A 22,537-nucleotide genomic window follows, 5' to 3' on the forward strand; every position below is an offset into this window, starting at 1 on the left:
TTGCTAAAATCTTCTTACCTACCAGCGTTGCCTCATTGAGCCAACCTATGGACCAGGTGTTATTCAGCTTAAAAGATGTTATTACTGAGGAGATTTCAAGAGAAAGTTGATCCATCATACAAACACTAGAGAGGAATTTCTCATAACTTTAATGATGTGAGTTTAAATACTACTCCTGCCTAGAATTCTCTTAAACTGGTTTGCCATTGTACTTACAAAACTGCCAATTTAAAAGTGAGGTTGAGAGTCCCAACATGGTCCCTTCTACCTCTAGGAGTGTAAAGTTTAGAGGAGTCCCCACCTCCCTTCTTTCAACTGAGATACTGTCCTCTTTCCTTTGTCATTAACAAACCAGTATAAAGTGAACAGGTTGAATCTAATGATATGCATCAATGAGCTTTGTGTTTGCATTGGAGGTCCAAGAAAAAAGTAGAAAGAATGTTTGGAGAAAATAACACATAAATATACCAATGCCTGGATAGCCTTACACCAAACATTTAGTATAAAATGTAACATATATCACTGTAGTTTCTAACACAAGCCTTAAGAAGATGTATTCTATTTCTATATTTACATGTCAGCATACACTAAGAAAAAGACTTCAAGTCAATAAAGCATAAAAGAGAAAGTATAAACATTAAAGCGAGAAAGGATAAGTGTTTTATAATTTACAAAGAGATGCATACCAGCTCCTCGATATTTATCTCAAAGAGCAATGTTTCATAGAATGGGCTAAGGTTTCAGAAGACCACAGGTAATATCAATGTGGACTGGAGTGGTGAGCAGGACCAACCTCATGGGCATGTAACCCACTGGGCTCCATATTGAGAAGGGTCTCATACTTGATATAGTGCTTGACTGTTACCATTTTGAAGTCTTCATTTTAAAACAAAGAATCCTGCATTTTCTTATGCACAGGGGCCCACAAATTACGTAGCCAGTCCTGGTGGTCTGTGAAACCTTTCTGAAAGAGATAAGACATGAACAAGGTCTTAACATGTGAGATATAATTTATAGATTGTGGTGGATCACTGGGGAACTACTTGAAGGTTCAGAGACTGCATTTTCCACCATAGTGAGAGACAAGATAGGTTGAGTCTAGCCTCATATGCTAGATTAAGAACGTGGATCATCTTGTAGGCAAAAGAGAACCAGTGATGATTTTTGAGGTGGTAAGTAAAATCAGCTTTAAAGGATTAACTTAGCATTGGCATAGCAGATGGATGAGCGTGAGAGACAGAGAGTTGATCATAAAGAGGATATAAAGACCTCGTTTCAAAGCTACTATTAAAAATATAAATTTAGGAATCAGTGTTCATACAATGATTGATAAAACTATATAAGGCACACAAAAAGAGAAAATACTTTTCTCCGGACTCAGCCTGAATACTGTGCTATCAAATAATAGATCCATCTTTCCCCATGTCTCTTCAAAGCTCAGATGCAGGTATGAGGAAAGCTGGCCCATACTCCCTGACAATGTTTCTTCTGTCGAAGCTGAATTAGACAGGAAACTCTTTGAGCGCAGGTTCTATGCCTGTATCCACAAATCTTAGCACAGCAGAAATGAATACCTTTTGTAATTAGTAATATACTGAACAAACAATAAAGGGAGATGAGTTAAACAGTCTCATCATCAGGTAACACAAACCTTTGCCAACAGATTGAATGGAGCTACAAGTCAGCCCAGGAAAACATGAGATTGATCAATTATGTGACCTTATCTATTTCAGCCCTCTCTTTACCTTAGAAGCACTAGAATAATACCGAAATGCTACCAGCCCTTTTGCATTACTCACTTGTGTTAATGTCAGATAAAGAACTTCCCATTTACCTTGCAGCTAGGGAAAACACAATTGTTTCTCCTCTTTAATCTATGTCAACAAGTAGAACTGTTTCTGCATTTTTCTTAGGACTTAAATTATTAGAATATGGATTGAAAATTAAACATCAAGATCCCAGTCTTGGGATATTACAGCCCTATTTACTCATTTTGAGTCTTCAATGTGTTGTTGGCTATGTTTAATACTTCATCATAATACACATAAATGTTTTGTCAGATATTATTTTGACTATTTTCTTCACTAGTAGTGATTAATAGTTTTACTTCTGATAACATGTTCAATTATTGAAGCATGTAGGTTAAATATCATTTATTTTCTAAAAACAATATTAAAACCCATATCATCCTTAAACCCTATTCTATGAGTAGTAAAGAAAAAACTATAAAACTAAAAAAAAAGTCTATGTATTATTTCCTTATCATAATAGGGTACTTTAAGCAAATTACCGGCTGGGCGTGGTGGCTCATGCCTGTAATCCCAGCACTTTGGGAGGCTGAGATGGGTGGATCATGAGGTCGAGAGATCGAGACCATCCTGGCTAACACAGTGAAACCCTGTCTCTACTAAAAATACAAAAAATTAGCTGAGCGTGGTGGCGGGCACCTGTAGTCCCAGCTACTCAGGAGGCTAAGGCAGGAGAATGGTGTGAACCCGGGAGGCGTAGCTTGCAGTGAGCCGAGATCGCACCACTGCACTCCAGCCTGGGTGACAGAGTGAGACTCCATCTCAATTAAAAAAAAAAAAATTATCCTCTTGGAAAAAGAAATACTGTTACTAGGAAAATATTTTAACTCCAAGTTTTTATGTCAGTAACATTAAACTTATCTAAAAATCTCTGTCTCATGGCTGATACCCAGTTTTTTATGCTAGATAAGATTTAGAAAACTAAAAATGCTTAATACATAAAATGCTTAATGCTTTTCTACAATAAGAGATAAAGGATGTGAGGAATATTTATATCTAAAATACAGCTAGGTATTTATCAAAAAGCTTACTCTAGCTATGGAAAATATTGATACCCAGTTTGCTAAGAGAGTGAATACCAATTTAAAAACCTTCCTCTTGGCTAAGAGTGCAATTATAGTGCCCTTCAACAGATAAATTTTATCAGACACTTACTATATGCCAGACACATTGCTATGGGCTTTACTCACATTATCATATTGAAACTCTGAGAGAAGCTCTGAGCAATAGAGTAATTTTCCCAAGGTGAATATCTAATAAGTGGTAGAGCAGGGATTCACACAATTCTGTCATTCTGGAACCCATATATACTCCTGAGGTGTTTTTTCCACTGTCTTTTTCCATAGTCTTTTTCTACTTTCCTAACTTACTAGAGAGGAAAAGGGGCAGGAGGGCCAGAGGTATTGTCAGCTACGCACAGGAAAGGAAGCAAGCCTTCATGCATTCATCAGCTCGCTTAATGATCCTTTGCTGCACTAGTGCTAGCTCGGCTCTGGGAATGCCCATCGTGGACCTTGGGGGAGACATCTATGAATGGCAAGTGCTGGTTCAGAGACATGAGCAAAGTGACATTGGAGCATAAACAGAGGCGAAGCTAAGGAAGCCTAGGGAGATAGAGTCCAGAAAAACCTCTGAGCTGTGTCTAAAAGAATCTTTCCAGGAAAAGAAAAAAGAAAGAGCACCTGCAATAGAACAAAAAAGCTATGCAAACAGGCTATGGGAAGTATGCCTATGTCTAGGTAAATGTGAAGTTGGTGTTGTAGAATGACAGGATTAAGTTGCAGGAGGTAGAATCATGCTCTAAAGAGCTATGTCAAAATAAGAAGTTTGGACTGTATTCCAAAGGCAACAAGAGCCAGCAGACACTTTGAACAGCAATACTAAATGAGCTTTCATTATTTAGGAATATAATTGGCAGTCTTACGTTGGATGAGCAGGACACTTAGTCAAAATGAGAGCTAAGAAAGAATTTGACTTGGGTGGAAAGACAGCATTTTGCTGTTTTATTTCAGTCATTAGTAAATGTCACAGTAATCTAGCAGTTGCTCTAATGAAACTATCTGACCAAGACATGTAAATGACATACCCCTGTTGCTGCTCTAACAGAGAGTGAACATACATCCTGTTTCTTAAAAAGCCTTCCTTTATTTATTCATTCAACAAATATTTATTAAGCTCCCACTATGTGGCAGGTACTATGCAAGGTTTCGGCGCATTGTGTTAAGCACTGGTTGTGGCAAAATTCATCTGAAGCAACAAGTAGCAGGATTTGTTCATAAGGTCAATGAAAGCAGAAAAAAAAAAAAAAGACGGGAAATAAAGCAAGTGTCAAAGAAAGTAAGAAAAGAGAGGGTAATTCCTAAGAGATAAAAAGTGAAAATGAGGTTTAAGTTTAAGAAAGCAAGCATCTGCTTTAAGTAACCATTTCATTAAAAGTGCACTAAATTGTGGAGGTTCTCTCTCAGGAACTGCATACTGTGAGCTGAGATTTAGTATAATGGGCTCCCACATGAATTCCTCTCATTACTTCTCTTGAAAGATCAGTAAATCTACTGAAAGGGTAATTTAGGTTTAGTGTTCACAATCTATTCATTTTAACTTTTAATCTTTCCTGTTTAGGATGTTAAAAATATGATGCAGATATAATCTAAAAGAGAAGAATTGGGCCCAAAATGAGATGATTTTAACTCCTCAAATGGTCTTGATATTGATAGCTATGCCACAGGCTGTAGACTTTTTGCTTCTGATAGATGGTGATGTAGCTTTGGCCAGTTTATAGAGCAATGCACACTATTAATTGCAAGAACCAAGTAAAGGACAACATAGAAAAGATAATCTATATCTCGCTCTCCTGAATTCCTTGGACATTTTTGTGATTTTAATTACATCTCTTCTTTATCTGATTAAACGTATTTTTCACTGTAATTCCATGGAAAGAAAGAGGTTTGAGAAATTTTGTCCAGGATATAAATAAATAAAGTATTTGGGAAGACAAAAGTCTGGAAAATGAGACTATCAGTTATTAATTACAGGAATGTGATTTTATGACATTTTTCAAAAATGTGAGCCTGAAAAATCACTTATAATCAGTACTTTTCTGTTAAACTGCCACCAGTATGGTTTGTGATATTAAAAAACAAGCAAGCAAATAAAAAAAAATGCAACAAAACAACATTAACAACTAAAGGCACTATCTTTCAGACAGTGCTATTTCTAGGAAAAAATATCCAATCCTCCCTGATTTTCTGAGGCCTTACCTTAGATTTACCTTTAGACATAGGACCTATTCTGCACCCGTGGTGTGCACAGCGATTCCTGATTAACTGAGTACCCCATTAAAAGACCTAAGAAATCCAGAGAGAAAGAAGCTAAAGTGGGCCCATCTTACCCACAGTGGCAAATATAAAAAAGCTCATTCATACAGTATTAAATTATATTGATTTGAAACTAAATTATGGTTTATTAACATTTAGAGTTTGCTTTTATTTCCCCATTTAAAAAAAACAAAGGTTTTAAAGTTGCTTTTTCATTTGAGAGAAGTAAGCACTTAGTCTAGTGAAGAAAAGAAGATGAATTCAGTTAGGATTTAAAAGTAGCAATTTATCCCAAAGAAATTAGCAGTGTAGGACATTTACTGGACAAATATCACATGCCTTGAAAGAATTCTTATGACATTTTAATGCATTCTCGCTATGAAGCATTTCGTTGTAAATGACTAAACCAGACCATGTCTTAACAATTATTTCATGAGAGAAAACTTCAATACCCTCAGAATTTCAGATTATAAGACTAACAGGAAGGCAAAAAGCAAAACAAAACAGAAATTAAATACCAGAAAGAAATGATCTAAAACATAGTATATAGTATAGTAATTCACTGAAATAAATATTTGTGATTTGAGTGATAAAAAGTTCACAATGACTTTGCACCCTTTCTATGAATGCTAAGAAAAAAAGAAAATTCAAAAGATATCTGGAAATTTGTCTAGTTTTTATGATTTTCATAAAACCTGTTGGTCTATCTCAAAATAAAGGCAAACAACTAAATTCTTAAATAAGTATCAGGATACTGCCTACTAAGAACAAACACACCACTTTTTAAAGGTCTGTAATCTGGGATGCCTCTCTATGACTTTCATTGCATATTATTTCATGTGCTCAATTATTGTTAGTAAAAATTTTTGAGTTCTTTGATGTCATTTCAAGCAGCATGCATCTTATCTTATTCCAATCATCATTAGATTGCAAAATGGAAACTGAAGGGAATATTGGAGTTTTGCTATGTCATTACCTGAAAAATAAAAACCTCCTGAGTTATTGTAAATATCAACCAGATCTTTACATGATCACAATAAAGGAAATCTATCTTTCCTGATGCAGTAAATTAAAGACAACATTAAGTAATGGAAGGTTTGTACCAGTCATTTTAAAGTGTAGGAACATCACTCATCCCATGAACTAAAACATTTAAAAGATATCCTCCCCAGTACTCATTGATCTCCCTAACTGCAGTTTTTCTTCAACTATGTTCTAATCATCTTGTCCCCAACAAGAATCAGGTATTTGGAGCTTCCTTTGCATTTTGTAACTGCACTGATTAACAAAGATTCAGGCTGACCGGGCTCCATGATGGTAGTGGTTATAGGAGGAATATATCTTTGTTAAGTAAAGACACATGGCTTTGGCACCAGCAATCTTTCAACAGAGCACTGTCTCATTCTGTTGCCTACAGTGTTCTTAGGAAAACAGCCATTCAATAAAGTCACATGAGATAATATTTTGATTGCTATCTTTTCATAATTCATTTCCCACAAGTTGCTGTTCCTTTCAATATGATTTTCTTGCCACAAAATACACCTGTCTCTGAATAGCAAAGCAACATTTTTGCTCACTGATTATTTCTCCTATACTTTTAAAGTTATGAGTTTGTGCATACCTAAATATTTTTAAATATCTTAGCTGCTAAATCATTATATGCAATATTAAATGTTCAACCCCTTTATTAGCAATTGTTAAAAACAAAACTTCTATGTGTTCCTTAAAAAAGGGCATGTTTGATTTCTGAATTGTTGTTAGATAAACTGTAAGGCCAAAAATGGGCCCTTTTACTGAATATGCAAAGTTCCCCCTTAAACCACCTTGAACTAGGCAGATTTGCAACATTTTAAACTGGCACTTCATCCCTCTTTCAGCAAGCATCCTCTGCAGATTTAATGATCAGGAACATCCTTCTGATGCATGCTGGGAGATATGGCTGCAGGGTACAGACCACAGCAGACAGTGTGTCAGATGAGGCAGAACTTCTTGTTAGGGGTGAGTATGCTAATAGTGCAGTCTGAAGACATGATCACCATAAATTATCATACAAAGGAATGTAAATGCATGGACTTTGAGCACATCAGTACTGTGCATTTTACTTTCAATTTGACAATATATGTTATTTTTGCTTAACCTATTGCCTTTGAAAAAATTACATGGAAAACTGCTCCTTAGTAACAGACGAAAACCACCGAACTAACTTCAGAGTCCAAAACACCTTTAGTAGTAAGTTCTCACGAAGTGTTTAACCTAATGCCAAGGAAATAATCTAAACAGTTGAGCTACTAAGTCACTTGGACTACAGAGATGAAATTTGTTTGTGTGTATATATGTTTTTCAAATGAAAAGCTAGTGGAACCCCCAGGCATTTTTTTCTTCCCCTACTTCTAAGTTGGGCTTCCAAAAACAGAAAAACTGCATGTGTAAGATGGTGGCATTTGCAATTGTTAAGTGACAAGGATTTTTTTAAAGTCTGAAAATGTCAACATACAACCTCTCTGTGAAGAAATGACAGTTAAATGGTTTCCAATTATGAAACAGTACACCAAATTCTGCAATCCTAGGAAGCTACATCTTAAGCAAATGACTAGAGCACCCATTTCCTTTAGCACAGTATTCCACAGTATGGGAAACAGAGATCATAGCATGCATTTCCTTCCTTCTTTCCTTCCTTCTTTCTTCCCTCCCTCTTTCTTTCCTTTCCTCCTTCCTTCTTTCCTTTTAGCTTTCTTTGAAGTACAATATTTCTACATTTTCACCAATCATAAGCCTACAGATGTATAACTTAATGAACAATGACAAAGTAAACACACCATATAACTACCATTCAAAGTAAAAACCAGAACGTTACAAGATCCCACCAAGTACCTCTTCATTTTTCATCTTATACAATTATATTTTGAGTAGTATGAGTATTGCATGCTTAGATCCCTCATATGGTATGTACAGATAAAAACATTATCATCTATAGCAAGAAACTATATTTTAGATTAACTGGTCTTTTATTGATCTGGACTCCTACAATTTAAATATTAAAAATCTTGAGCAGTAAACATAAGGCATAGAGTGAGCCTTATCATCTCTATGTTTCAGTTATATATATCACCAAATGTATATGGGTTTTGGTAGTGCATCCATCATTGGTTCAAGTAAAATGTTGTTTTTAAAGAAGTGTGTTATCTGGGTGATTGGTAGTTTGTTCATTTTTTGTGTGTTTCTGTTCAGAAGGGTACTTGATCTTTCCTTCAAATTTATATCTAGCATGTATACCTGTGTTACCTTATTATAAAACACCAACTTTTAAAAGTATTCATCCTTTCAATACAATCTATTCCATTTAGCTAAAAATTTCTCTTTGTACCTTCGGAAGTTACAAGACTCATGGAACTGCAAACCCTACACTCAGTCAAATTCATAGAAAATTGCTTTCTCCTCTTGCTATGATCTGTTTTAGATGATGTATATTTATTGTCTGCACTTGCTTAGTAATTTAGAATGAAGCTTTTAAAATTGGAGCTTTCCAAATGAATATCACAATTTAGAGACTGATAAGAAACCAGGTATTTTTACTGGACTATGGGGGGTAAATTTAAGTGTCAAACTAACATTCTGCTTTGTAAGTAAAATTAAACTCAACAGGGTTTAGAATATAATTCAGGTTCAACTTTCATGTTCTGCTCTTTTAGCCTTTGGCTTTATGCCTAGGAGATGATAAAGTGCATAAATTTTGGGATTATACCCAATAGCAATTTCAAACAGGTTGCTATTGTCTGAATATTCCTGTAACATTCAGCCCAAGCTTTCACTTGAAGTGAGTTTGATCAAGTCACCATTTTCTATTATATATTTGCATTACTTTTCTAAAATTAGTAAAAATATCTTGTCATTTCTTCCTGGTGAGTCTTAGACAGATTTAAACACTGAACTAAGAGTTCTGGTTCTCTTTTAAAAAATTTTTTAAGTTTACAGCTGCTGGTAATTCAACAAGCTTTGATGTTTGAATATTGCTGTTTTTAATGTTGGCTTGCGAAATAAAATTTGAAATAGTTTTACTCTGCCAGTCTCCCTTCTCACACTCCTCCATTTGTTGGTCTGTAAACTCATGGTATTCTAATAGTATATGCCACAGGACCAAGGTTGACCATTCTAGATGGAGCTTTTCTGATGATGGCTACAATTCTGGCAGCAGAATACTTAAAGCACAATTATTCAAATATGTGTCACAGAGAGATGGGAATAGTAAAAACAATTTCCCCATTCATCTTTTAGTAGAATACTAAAAGTAGATTGGCTGAGCAGTTCACTTTGCTCAATGTCTTCATCACAAGGAACGTGCTTGGATGGCAAGGATTACGTTCTTATGATTCTATTTCAGTGGAAATTTAAGGGAAAAAATCTATGTTCTCTTTGATGGGTGGGAGCGACTTCTTTATTGTCTTCCTTCCCATGAGAGATAGTCTATAAAATTATCTTATACATTTTACCAAATCCTGCAATTCTTCAACCTTGCCCCTCATGAACACTAAATTGGAGCACAGGTGTGTAGCCACATGGCCTCATCATTGCCTATTTAGAATCTGAGTGTTTCTGAGTAGTAATGTTCCCTGATACTCTCCCCATTCACTACTTTAAGGACTATTTTTTCCTCAACTGCTTGTTTGCACTTTTGCCTCATTTTGCTTGTGAATGTCAGTGCCATTTTTCATCTCTATTCCACCATGATCACCTTTCTCCAAAGACTGCTTTTTTTGTAAATAATTACCTGAAGCATAAAGTCACTTGCTTCCCCAAATTTAATATTCAGTGAACCAGCATTATCACAGCACCATGCATAATCTGGAGAACCATAATAGAATGACTATGTTAGAAAAAATTATTTTGCTGAAATATAAAAGGAAATTAAAGCCACACCTGGACATCTGTGCACCATTTTAGTCACTGAAGTGTGCTATAACAATAGAGAAAGCAAGACTAAATACTGCTATAGGGAACCTTTTTAAAGATGAGTAGAACTCGATCATGCTATTAAGGAAAGGGAGGTAGATATGTAAGAGATAATCTCACTGAGGAGGATATATAAATTGTTGAGAACCGATATTCCCAGACAATATCAGAAGTGATCAAACACAAAGTAAAAACTCTGGAGAAAGGAATATTAGTTTTTTGTTATTTTATTTTATAGAAATTAATGTTAGAAGTATGTTTTCCAAAGTAATTATAAGGGTAGGAAACTGTTTAAAGAATAAGATGTGCTTAGCTAAGCTAGGGTAAGTAGGAGTGACAGCATGATCTTTCTATTCAGAAGAAGTGATAAAAATTCACTTTCTCATACAACTTCTCTATTTGTATTACTCTGCTTCTTAGTACAAAACAGTAGGTCAAGGAACTTTGGGAATAGTCAAAGAATAATCAATAACCTCTCGAGTCCTTTTGAATACACAGCCTTTCCTCAAACTTGAACGATTTTCACTTCCTGAATTACAACTTACATGATGAATCCAACGTGTATTAATAGTTCAATTTGAAATGAATGAATTAAGCTCAGGATGTCACTTGTTGGGATACATCTAACTGCTTTTAACCATCCACCTTGAACCCTACCCTATTACTTCCTATTCCTAACAGATTTCAACCTGTCTTTCAATTGAACTTCCTTCATCTGTCCAATCAATTCAGTTCCATTTATTATTTCCAATAATTATTTATTTCCTTGAATATCTAACTTTACTCTCTCCCAACTCAGCCACTTTTCACTGCAAAACTAAAATCATTAAAATTTTGACCGTTTTGTCAATAAAATAAGTCTACAGGTATTTGCTTATAATTTGCTATTCATTTGTTCACTCACGTATTCATTCAGCACCTGCTCTGTGTTGGGCACTGAAGTCGGCACTCAGAGTGGAGAGATGAGGAAGCTGAGGTCTCAGCCCTCGGCCGGCTCTACAACCACTAGTCCTCCAGTGTGAGATGCCTTTGGAATTAGGGTGAGATGTACCATGGAAGTTCACCTGGGTACATTCTCAGTCTCACAGAGGAAATAGTGAGAGACTAAGATAAAACATAAGCAGAGCTGTGGGGCTGGATATGTAATCTGTGAAGAACAATGCCAAATGGAAACACAGGACCCCTTGTTCAAAATTACTAATAATTTCAAGACAGTGACAGAAAGGCATTAATCTAAGCACAGGGCCCCGAACTCGGAAGTTTGCATATCTTGAACTGCACAGCTCACACACCCAGGAAGCTATCCCTAACTAATTATATATTCATCTACAGAAATAAAAACATGTTAGCAAACAGAGGGGGCAAATCACAACAAAGTAAGGTTTTTTCATCTATAAAATTAGAATATCAGAGCCTACATCAGTGATTTATTAGCTTTTTACACACACACACACACACACAATATTTATTTTACCTTATGATTCATATTTTGAAAGATTTTGTTCGTTGTGTTGATGTAATCACTAATTTATGTTTCTATTTTAATTCCAGCCAAAGCCTTCTATCATCATAAATAATGTTACCAAACTATATAATTTAATTTCAGTCAACATCAAAGCTAACTTACCTTTTAGGTAGTTGTAAAGTATTATTGGTTTGTTTGTTTCAAACGGTTGAAAGTAACCTGAAGACACCAGTTTTTACCTGGATAGAAACTAATTTAGGAACCTTTGATTAAATATCTTCAAATTCTGTCAAAGTGCTAATCTTTAGTGATTCTCACTAGCAAGAGAGTAAAGTTTGAGAGTTTTCTGCCTATGCCCTTGGAAAAGATGCAAGTACTATCACTTTCCCAAATGCAATGGGAAAATAAAGCTCAGTGAAAACCTTGAGCATGTTTCTAATATATTGTTAGTTTATTTGAGAGTTAAAGCAGTATTAATATGCTGTATCTTCACATCTCTTACTGCACTACCCTTGTGATCCATGTAGATTCTAAATTGATGTAAATGTCTATTTTTAGCTTATGGCCACTTCTGAATGTTTCCAAGCTTTAAAATGCACAAATACTCAACACAAACATCTTTGGAGCATAGAGGTTGTGTAGTTTTCCTTTTCCACCATTGATCTAATATGTAACAGCCTATTGTGCTTGGAGATTGCATAAGCCTTCACATGGTTGAGTAATGATTTGGACTCAAAAGAGTCTCCAGTGAAAAAGACAAAATCCAGTAGTTATGAAAAGCAAAGCTCGTTTTGCTAATATGCTGGTATTTGGAGTCAAAAAGACAATGACAAATGTTTTCAGTATAATTTTTTCATCCTAGTTAATATTACTACTAAATACATTTGCAAATAATATTTTAGAGAAAAATAAAATTTATTCAGCTAACATAATTTTCAATATTTTTGAAAACTGTAAAATACAGCGATAAAATGTCCTTCCTCTTAAAGAAAAGCTAATTTCATTCATGCTATCTCTTATTGGAATATTCTGCACCATTGTAGAAATACTAGATCACTATTAATGCTATTATTGTATGGGATTACTTAAGTAGCTTATACCAATCACTTTTCTATCTTAGACTTTTTTTAATTAGTGTGATTGACACTTAAAAAATTTCTTTTAGACACTGAAAAGCAGTTTAGTTTCTTTTCTCCTATGCTTTTCATACGGTTGCTTGCTAACCTGTAGAACTCTTTAACAACTGACAAAAAAGTAACATTTTTTGTCAGTCAGGTGTTCAGATTTTCTGCACCAGCTTTAGTTTGGCTCATTGAAATAATAGTTACCTGAAGTGATCTGACTGGCCAAAATCATTAAAGCAGTTTGCATGCATGTACATATATATCTGCAAATATAAAATGAGCAAACAGATGAATTGTCATTGTACACAGACAACCAACCGATACAAACTAAATCTCTTGCATTTTATTCCCCCAAATACTGAGTGTCTGCCAAAAGCCAGACTCTTTTAGGCACTGATATTTCCATCAACTGACTGAGACATTCTCAGGTTTCTTGATGGGAGTATTTTGCCATTTTGAAACAAATATTCTGACTTCACTCTTCAAATTGGAGAAAAGTTCTAATCAACTGAGTTTTATATAATACACATTTGGATTTATAAATTGTAAGATGAAATTGTATTTCACTATATTTTGTCCCACAGACTTAACTTATGTTTCTTACACATCCATCCTAATATAAAAATACAGTCACTTCACATTTGTGTAAGTTTGTGGAGATAAATTTTTGGTGTGTGGGCTTATATTTTAAGATCCAATTTCATTCACTGTTTAGTGAGTGCTTACCACATGCCAGGACAGTTCTAGAGTGCGAGAGGGAGACATGGTGGGACAGGATTGGAATAAATGCTTTCTGATGCTATGGGAAGGAGTCTAACGCTTATGCTACAAGTGATGCATATCCATCAAAGGATCACAGCAGGAAAGGGACAGGATAAGATGTGTCTTTAAAAAGACCATTCAGGAAAATATAGAGTGTTTCAGAGGACACTGTGACTAGTGGCTTGCTAATAAAGCAGATGGGACAATAAGAGTAATCTTGACAAGAAATAAGAAGGGTCTTATAAAAGGCAATAATAGAGATAGGAAGGGGTGTGTATATATTCAAAAGATAGGAAAGAGACAGGATCTATAGAACTTGATGGCCCACTGGTTATGTAAAATGAGAATGAGAAGGCAAAGAAGATTGCCAATTGCAATGCTTGAGTGGCTCATCAGAGGGACACCGTATACTCTAGTTAGACTAACAGAGCTCCAAGTTATACTTAGAATCTCAAAGTAGTTATTAATGAGGCCCCTTTATCCTCAAAATTGTCCGGTTTAGATGATAAATTTTGTGGTCCCCCTAATAGAGAATGATCATGCAATCATAGTCATTCATGATCAGGTTTATATAATCAGAAAGATGTGGAGATAAGTGGATTGGTAGTAAAGGAATAACATTTAGGGTTCTCCAGAAAGACGTATCCAGTAAGCAAATAGTTGTGTAGCTGTGGAGCTCAGGAGAGAAACATTGGCCTTGACATCTAGATTTGAGCACTGTTCGCATTTTAAAGTCAGGTGGGAATTAAATTAAAGAGCCTGTGAAGGCCAGGCACAGTGGCTCACACCTGTATTCCCAGCATTTTGGAAGGCAAGGTGGGCAGATCACTTGAGGTCAGGAGTTTGAGACCAGCCTGGCCAACATGGGGAAACCCTGTCTTTACTAAAAATATAAAAATTATCTGGGCATGGTGGTGCACACCTGTAGTCCCAGCTCCTCAGTAGGCTGAGGCAGTAGAATTGCTTGAACCCGGGAGGGGGAGGTTGCAGTGAGCCAAGATTGCATCACTGCACTCCAGCCTGGGCAACAGAGTGAGACTATCTCAAAAAAACAAAAAACAAAACAAAGAGTCTGTGAAGAATAGGAAGGGGAAAATGCTGGAATGGAATGCTGAGAAACATTAACGTTGAAGAGGAATTTACAAAGGAGATATGAAGTTGCTGTCAGAGACCAAGAGCTACTATGCGAAAACCCAAGTAAATATAGGGACAAAGAGACAAGAGAAATAGAGGAAGGAGAAAATGGACAACAGTGTCGAAACCAAGTAAAATATGAACCAATTCACATACCAGTGAATTAAGAAACTTGGAAGTAAATGATGGCCTTGGCAAGGGCAAGTTCAGAGGAATGATGGGTGTAATAACCAAATTATGGTAGGTGGAGAGATGCAAGCAATTACATATGAAAGGTAGTGCAGAATCTTAAGAAAATCCTTGGCTCTTAAGTCAGGCAGACTGGGTCACATCCCCACAAGCTCTTACTAGTTGTGAAACTTTGTGTAAGTCATTTAACGTTAACCTTGTTATCCCCTCATTCATTCAATACTTACTCATCAAACATTTATAGAGCACATAGTATGTGGCAGACATCATGCTGATCTAGCTAAACATGAACAACTTTATTTTAGGGAGAAACACATCTTTTTACGGCATAATGTGAGATGTGCTGTTACCCATGTATGAGCAGCACATTTTGCTCTCTGACCATCAGCTTCATTACTAATAATAAACATAGCTAACATTTATCAGGTTCTTCCTATATGTCGGGCACTGCACTAAAGGCTCCATATTGTAATAATTATTTCACTTTATTTAGCATATCACATAAAAACAGTATGAAAAATGTACTATTTTTAGTTTCATTTTGAAGATAAGGAAGTCATAGAGAGGTTTAAGAACTTGTTTGAATGTCACTAACAAGTAGAAGAATAGTGAGTAGACTCCAGGCAGACCAGCATTTTAAATTACTATACTGCCTTCCACTGTCAATTGCCAGATTGTTTCAGTTTCGTTGATCATGATATCCCCTAGAACCATTTAGTTTCCGATACATTACAGTTCCTGAAAAATATTAATACATGTTTGTGGAAGGAAAGAAAAAAAGGAAAAAGAGAGGGGTAGGGAAAGAGTAGGGTAAAAGGGAGGAAGAAAGAAAGGAGTACTGTAAGAAACAAGAGAATGGAGTGACAAATTTTGCCTAGGAATCAGAGAATTTCTATCAAGATGGTATACTTACTGAAACTTAAGGATTTGTCGTCATTTGCTAGCCCAAGAAAGAATGAAGATATTCTACATTAGCTTGTAAATACAGCACTTTTTTGTTACCATCTATCTCTAAGGATAGGTCTCACATTCACAAATCCTCTAAAAGTACCTAATCTTTGACCACATGACCATGAGACAATAGTATTAGTAATGATTTTCTATGTTACACCTTGGCCTAAATGACCACAAACCTTATTGAAAAGTCTGAACTTCCTCTGATGGTCCATATCTTGCCATGCATCTAAAATAGTAAATTCTACTGACTACTTCCTCAGAACATCTTGTGGGACTTCTCATCTAGGTGCCGTGGGTTTTGCTAGAAAGGAAGAACTTCATTGCCATTCCTTTTGGTGTTTTAGTCAAAAAGTCTTTGCCCATGCCCAAAGGGGATCTAATTAAACTAAAGAGCTTCTGCAAAGCAAAAGAAACTATCATCAGAGTGAACAGACAACCTACAGAATGGGATAAAATTTTTGCAATCTGTCCATCTGACAAAGGGCTAATATCCAGAATCTACAAGAAACTTAAACAAATTTACAAGAAAAAAACAACCCCATCAAAAAGTGGGCAAAGGATATGGACACTTCTCAAAAGAAGATATTTATGCAGCCAACAAACATGAAAAAAAGCTCATCATCACTGGTCAATAAAGAAATGCAAATCAAAACCACAATGAGATACCATCTCATGCCAGTTAGAATGGTGATCATGAAAAAGTCAGGAAACAAAAGATGCTGGAGAGGATATGGAGAAACAGGGACACTTTTACACTGTTGGTGGGTATGTAAATTAGTTCAACCATTGTAGAAGACAGTGTGGTGATTCTGCAAGAATTTAGAACCAGAAATACCATTTGACCCAGCAATCCCATCACTGAGTATATACCCAAAGGATTATAAATCATTCTACTATAAAGACACATGCACACGTATGTTTACTGCAGCACTATTCACAATTGCAAAGACTTGGAACCAACCCAAATGCCCATCAATGATAGACTTGATAAAGAAAATGTGGCATATATACACCATGGACTACTATACAGCCATAAAAAAGGATGAGTTCATGTCTTTGCAGGGACATGGATGAAGCCGGAAACCTTATTCTCAGCTAACTAATACAGGAACAGAAAACCAAACACCACATGTTCTCACTCATAAGTGGGAATTGAACAATGAGAACACATGGACACAGGGAGGGGAACATTCACACACCAGGGCCTGCCAGCAGGGTGGGGGTGGTTGGGGGCTAGGGGAGGGATAGCATTAGGAAAAATACCTAATGTAGATGACGGGTTGATGGTGCAGCAAACCACCATGGCATGTGTATACCTATGTAACAAACCTACACATTCTGCATATGTATCCCAGAACTTAAAAAAAAAAAAAAAAAAGAAGAAGAAGGACTTCTGGACAAAATGCCACCAGGAAAATTGAGCACTGATAGACTTCTTGCTGCATAATCTCTTCTCATTCTCTCATTTTTAAATTTTTTGCAATTGCCCCAACTCTGGGGCAAAACCAAAACTCCCACATGCCTGAAAATGTGCCTGACCATTCCCATTGCTAAAATTCTTTAACTCTTTGATATTTTTTGTTTTTGCCTACTTATCTGTAAATTATACCAAGTGTCATGAAAACAAAACAAAATGGCCTTTCATGTTAAAAAAGGTGGTCTTAAACTCATCAATATTAGGCAAAATATTGGAAGTACATTGTATCTGTTCATTTGTTTGAATTGTTTGGAAAAATCATCCCATTTATTCATATGTTTGTACAGACACATCTAAAATCAGACTTTTTTTTCTGAATGCATTCTGTTTCCTGTGACTGTCACCTAGACTGCTTTGGCATGCCTTTTGAATACTGAGTAGTAATTTACTGTCATGTGATGTAGGAGATCAGTCAGAGTGATGGAGAAACTATAGGGAAAGGAGCAGGCCTTCTGAAAGGTTGGAAGGCTCTGCATAGCTTCAGGGAGAATAGCTGAAGGCAGCTGTTCTCTGAAGGCAGCTGTTCTCTGACCCTGAGGCAGAGGGCAAGGAGTATACTGAGGGAGGAGGAGGAGGAGGCAGTAAGGTAGATGATGGTTCTTCCTCCCCTCCCTTTTTAGGCTCTTCTTTGTAGAGCAGGGCCAAAGTAGCCCTAACCAAGGCCCATAATGTTAAAGATATTACTGGGACCCATTGCCCTTGTACATTATGTCTTTTAAGATTTCTTCCCACTTGTTCCCAGAGCTCTAGGTCTAGTGTGCCTTCTTCTGGGAACCATGGGTTATGGAAAAATAACAGTTTGCATTAGGTCGCTTAATTGGGCTTCAGAGACCAAGGTTCTGCTAGCTTTAAGCAGCTGTTTCAATACTTTTATACACTGTTGTCCCATGATGAATGCCCTCGAACTTGGAAATCCCCAGTGGGTACCAATTACTTACTGCACACTCACTTCACTTTCGTTTTTGAGGGTTCCATCACAATCCATTGCAGCATTCCTCACATGGGGCACCACCTGCCGGGTCTGTCCCACAGACCCTGGCCTACGAATGAAATGAGTACTCAGACACAGGTATGCAGTGTAAGAGCAGCTAGGTGATTGCCTGACTCTAGTGGCCAGAGAGGAGCCCTGAGAAGCTCGAGCTGCTTGCTTTTATTCAGTGTAGGCACAATGCCAAAAACCTGGAGTCCATATAACCTGTAGGTAATTAACATTTATTGTTCCCTGTTCAGGGAACATCACATGCACAGATGATCAAAGGTCAGTTCCTGGTCAACATAAATAAACAAGCCTGTTTAAAATAAATTCCCCCACACTCCCTTGTACCTACTCCTTCTTTAAGCACTCACTCACTGGGGCAGCGTTAAGTCCAGTCCTGCACTCCCAGAGCTGGCTTCTCTGAGAGAGAGGACTGTGGGCCTCCCATCTGACCGAGGAAAGCTGCTGGCATTGCCCCAGTTTGGAACAGGACATGGAGGCTGGCCCCTCATGAAGTTTCCCACCTGACTGCTTATGGGGTTGCCATTTTAATCAAATTTTGACTTGCATTGATTTGCCCAGTGTTTCCCCTTTTTACATTGGGGGATATAAAAGGGGGTTCTTTTCCTGAGTGACTTTGGTCTTTACTATTGGGGCATTCCTGCTTCACATGACCTGGCTGTCAGCATAGAAAACAATTTGGGTTTTTCTCCTATTTCACTTTAGGAGGCTTTAATGCCACAGCCAATATTCTGGCTTTGTGTGTTTCAGTCTCCACTAGCTGACATGCTCCTGTAAGTTCCCCGACTGTAGCTGCCTTTCCTCTGATTGCCTGCATTGCCTTCAGCTATTCTGCCCCGAAGATATGCAGAGCCTTCCCGCCTTTCAGAAGGCCTGATCCTTTCCCTATAGTTTCTCTCACCTCTCTCACTGATTTCCTACAATGGTGAAGCCTGGAATGTACAGCCTTTTAGGGAACATACACTTCATATGGCCTGTTTTTGACAACCCAAATATGGTCACCAAGAAAGAATTCCGCTGGGCACGGTGGCTCACACCTGTAATCCCAGCACTTTGGGAGGCCAAGGCGGGTGGATCACGAGGTCAGAAGATGGAGACCATCCTGGCTAACACAGTGAAACCCTGTCTCTACTAAAAATACAAAAAATTAGTCAGACGTGGTAGTGGGCATCTGTAGTCCCAGCTACTGGGGAGGCTGAGGCAGGAGAATGGCGTGAACCCAGGAGGCAGAGCTTGCAGTGAGCCAAGATCGCAGCACTGCACTCCAGCCTGGGCGACAGAGCAAGACTCCGTCTCAAAAAAAAAAAAAAAAAAAAGAAAGAATTCAAGTTCCAAGTAGAAGTTATGCTGAAAGGCAACCCAGTGACTGGTCACATCTCCTAAGAAGACAAAAGTAAAATTGGTAAGTTCACTCTAGTCTCTATTCCCCAATCGTATTTTATTTCAGTCTGTGTTCCAAAATACTAAATTCTTCGTTATTTTCTTGATTTGGTATAACACTACATACGATGTAGTCTGGTCCCAGAATGCTTCTTCACTGAACAATACAAAATCCATGCAGATTGAACAAAGGAAGGACTAGCGTTAATTGGAAGAAACTTTTGCTGACTTTTACTGCAGATTGAATTTTGTCCTCCTAAACACCGGGCAAAGGTAATGTCTCCGTTTCACTAAGTACTCCTTAATTTGGAATTACAAAGATAATTAGCTCTCTAATGAGTTACAGCAAGTGAGGTGAAAGTGTAGGGGAAAAACTGAACACCAGATTATTCTTGTTAATGCCAAGAAAAAAAAAGGCTTGTTCTTGGTTAAAAATCTTTTAAATAAATTTTTCTCCTCTTTCATTTTGCAAAACTGAAATGTATAAATATTATTGCTTAGTATGTATGGGGAAAATCTGATTTCATAGAACATTACGTGTAAAGATTGGCTGTCATGAGTACATAGGTCTCTACTCTGTATTGAGTATATCAGTAAATTTACCTTTAGAAACTTATGAATCTGCTGGGGTACTTAACAAATTAGGAAGACAGGGAAAAAATAGTTCCTAGCTTTAGAAAAAACAGTTCATTATGAAAGAAACCTCTACAAGATTCAAAATGGGTAGGCATTGTAAAGATGAGATATAAAGGGTAAATCTCAGGTTATTTATGGGAGTGGAAAAGTAAAGGTGCATAAATTCAAGGTGAGCAAAAAGTAGTGGAGAAAAGTTGTGCTTGTATCTTTGCTGCAAATGTAGAATCAAGGTCTTTGGATTGCCAGAACATTTAGCACTGGGTTTAGTCTATTGCTGATACTTAGTAAATATTAGTTGAATTTCAGTAGTCTAATTAAAAAATGACTCAAAATTTTTAAAATGCCTGATAATCTGTTTACCCAATCAATCAGTATAGCATTAGAAAAATAACCCAGGATGGGATTTTATTCTCACTCTGAGGCTACCTAAATAATCAGGCAAGTCATCCTACCTCTCTTGGACTTAATCTCCTCACTTGTCAAAAAAAAAAAAAGGAGAAAGAAGAAGGAGAATGCGAAAGAGAAGAGGAAAAAGGAGGAGGAGGAGAAGCAGAAGCAGCAGCAGGAGGAGGAGGAGGAGAAAGGGGAAGAAGAGGAGGAGGAAGAAAGAGGAGAGGAAGAAGAAGAAAGAAGAGGGGGAAATAATATTTAATTTTCTGGTTTACATAAAAGAATCAAATGAGATTTCAAAGAGTAAATTGCTTTTTGGTAACTGGTAGATATTGTTGATACTCTCAACTCTAGGAAGAATTTCCATGTCCCTTATCTTTAAGATTAAATAGCTGAACCATTGTTCTTTATGGTATTCATAGGAGGGAAATAGTCTATATTTCTCCAGTAGGTGATCTGAGCTCATTATCTATTGACAGAAATATCCAATAATGTTGTGATTATTGTGTCCATCTTTTTTAATTACAATTTCATAATACATTCTAATGGTAATAGAGTGCATTTTGACTACCTCTCCCCCCTCAGGCATTTGAATACTGAACATGTCTCAGATTGGCACATTGATAGGCGTGGCATAATTGAGTTCGCTGTCAGTTTGCTGTCATTAGGATAAGCTGTGAATCACCATTAGGGCCATCTCAGTATATTCAGTTAACTGAGCTGATGAAATCTTGCATAGTTTCCTGAAATTGGTTGCACATATTAACATCTATTTATAGTATTAAATATTCCATTGTGTTGACATCCATCCTTGAGCAAAATGTAATGGATATCTTAGTTTACAGAGGAACTTTTCATGTGTGAAGTAAACACTGAAGAGCTTCAAGTGTAGTGAAACAAAATCACCAAGAAGATATAATTGAGTAAAAAGAAAGTTAAATATATAAATTATATTTCGTTCTAGATAAGATGTGTAGACCAGGTCATATTTAGAGGTCATAGTTCAAGGGTACTGCTTTCATATCAGTGATAATCATCACTACATGCCTATGTAATAGTCATCAGCTTTATATCACATAAAATAAGAAATAAATATTATAAAATGGAGCTAAATCACAGTATTCAATATTTATAAAATGTAAATATGCATTCTGTGAATGTCTACATAGGACTTTGCCATACCTTCAGTTGACAGTAAAGCAATGCAAAAATTATAATAAAGAGTAGAAAGCCTTTCAAAACACCACCAATTACACTAAAAGATTTGAAAATAATTGCAAAATAGAATAATCAAATAAAATACTCAGATTTTTTAAACAATAAAACCAAATAGTGTGAATGACTTTCAAGTTATTCTAGAATTGTCTTTAACTGTAAAACTTTCCAGGACAAACATACAAAATCTCAAGAAAAGGAAATATTTTGCAAGTTACATAGGGTAATTATACTGAAGTGTCAGCATTCTCATTTGTCAGCACTCTGATTTGGTTAATTTAAATGTTCATTAATCACAAAAAAAGGATGGCATAAAACAAGTCTGCTTGAATTATGTTTTGCTCAAAAGGTTATTGATTCAGATAATTATTTCTTTCATACTAACTCAAGAAATAGAACTGTTATTAGTAAACTTCATTTGAAATACTTAATCACTGTTGCAAATATGTTTTATCACCTGATCTGTATGAATCAGTAAATCAAAGCTCACATATTTGTCTCAAAACTTCAGCTCACAGATGTTAAGTCAAGCTAATAAGCAGCATCAATCATACCTCACTGAACAAGATTGTCTGCATTACAGACACTCTCCCTGTAATCCATCCATTATATGGAACAGCTGTTACAAATTATCAACCCCCTAGGACTGCTCTATTTAAGTGCTTCTGCAATAGCCCACTGTCTCCATTTCTCCAAATGAGTTAGATGGTGGCATCAGGATAGTACCAAGTTCACTGTCACC

The 22,537-nt window shown here is 36.5% G+C and overlaps 1 protein-coding gene across 1 annotated transcript in view; it reads left to right on the plus strand.

Annotated features, from left to right (window-relative positions):
- CNTN5 (contactin 5) overlaps window positions 1-22,537 on the plus strand; it is an 807,282-nt gene that overhangs the window by 663,870 nt on the left and 120,875 nt on the right. The window contains exon 14 of the mRNA XM_063671374.1: window positions 7,000-7,120. Within this exon, the coding sequence (XP_063527444.1) occupies window positions 7,000-7,120 (121 nt within the window). The remainder of the gene's footprint in view (window positions 1-6,999; window positions 7,121-22,537) is intronic.

Source organism: Pongo pygmaeus, chromosome 9 (assembly GCF_028885625.2).
Source record: "Pongo pygmaeus isolate AG05252 chromosome 9, NHGRI_mPonPyg2-v2.0_pri, whole genome shotgun sequence".
In the NCBI taxonomy this organism is placed as follows: Eukaryota; Metazoa; Chordata; class Mammalia; order Primates; family Hominidae; genus Pongo; species Pongo pygmaeus.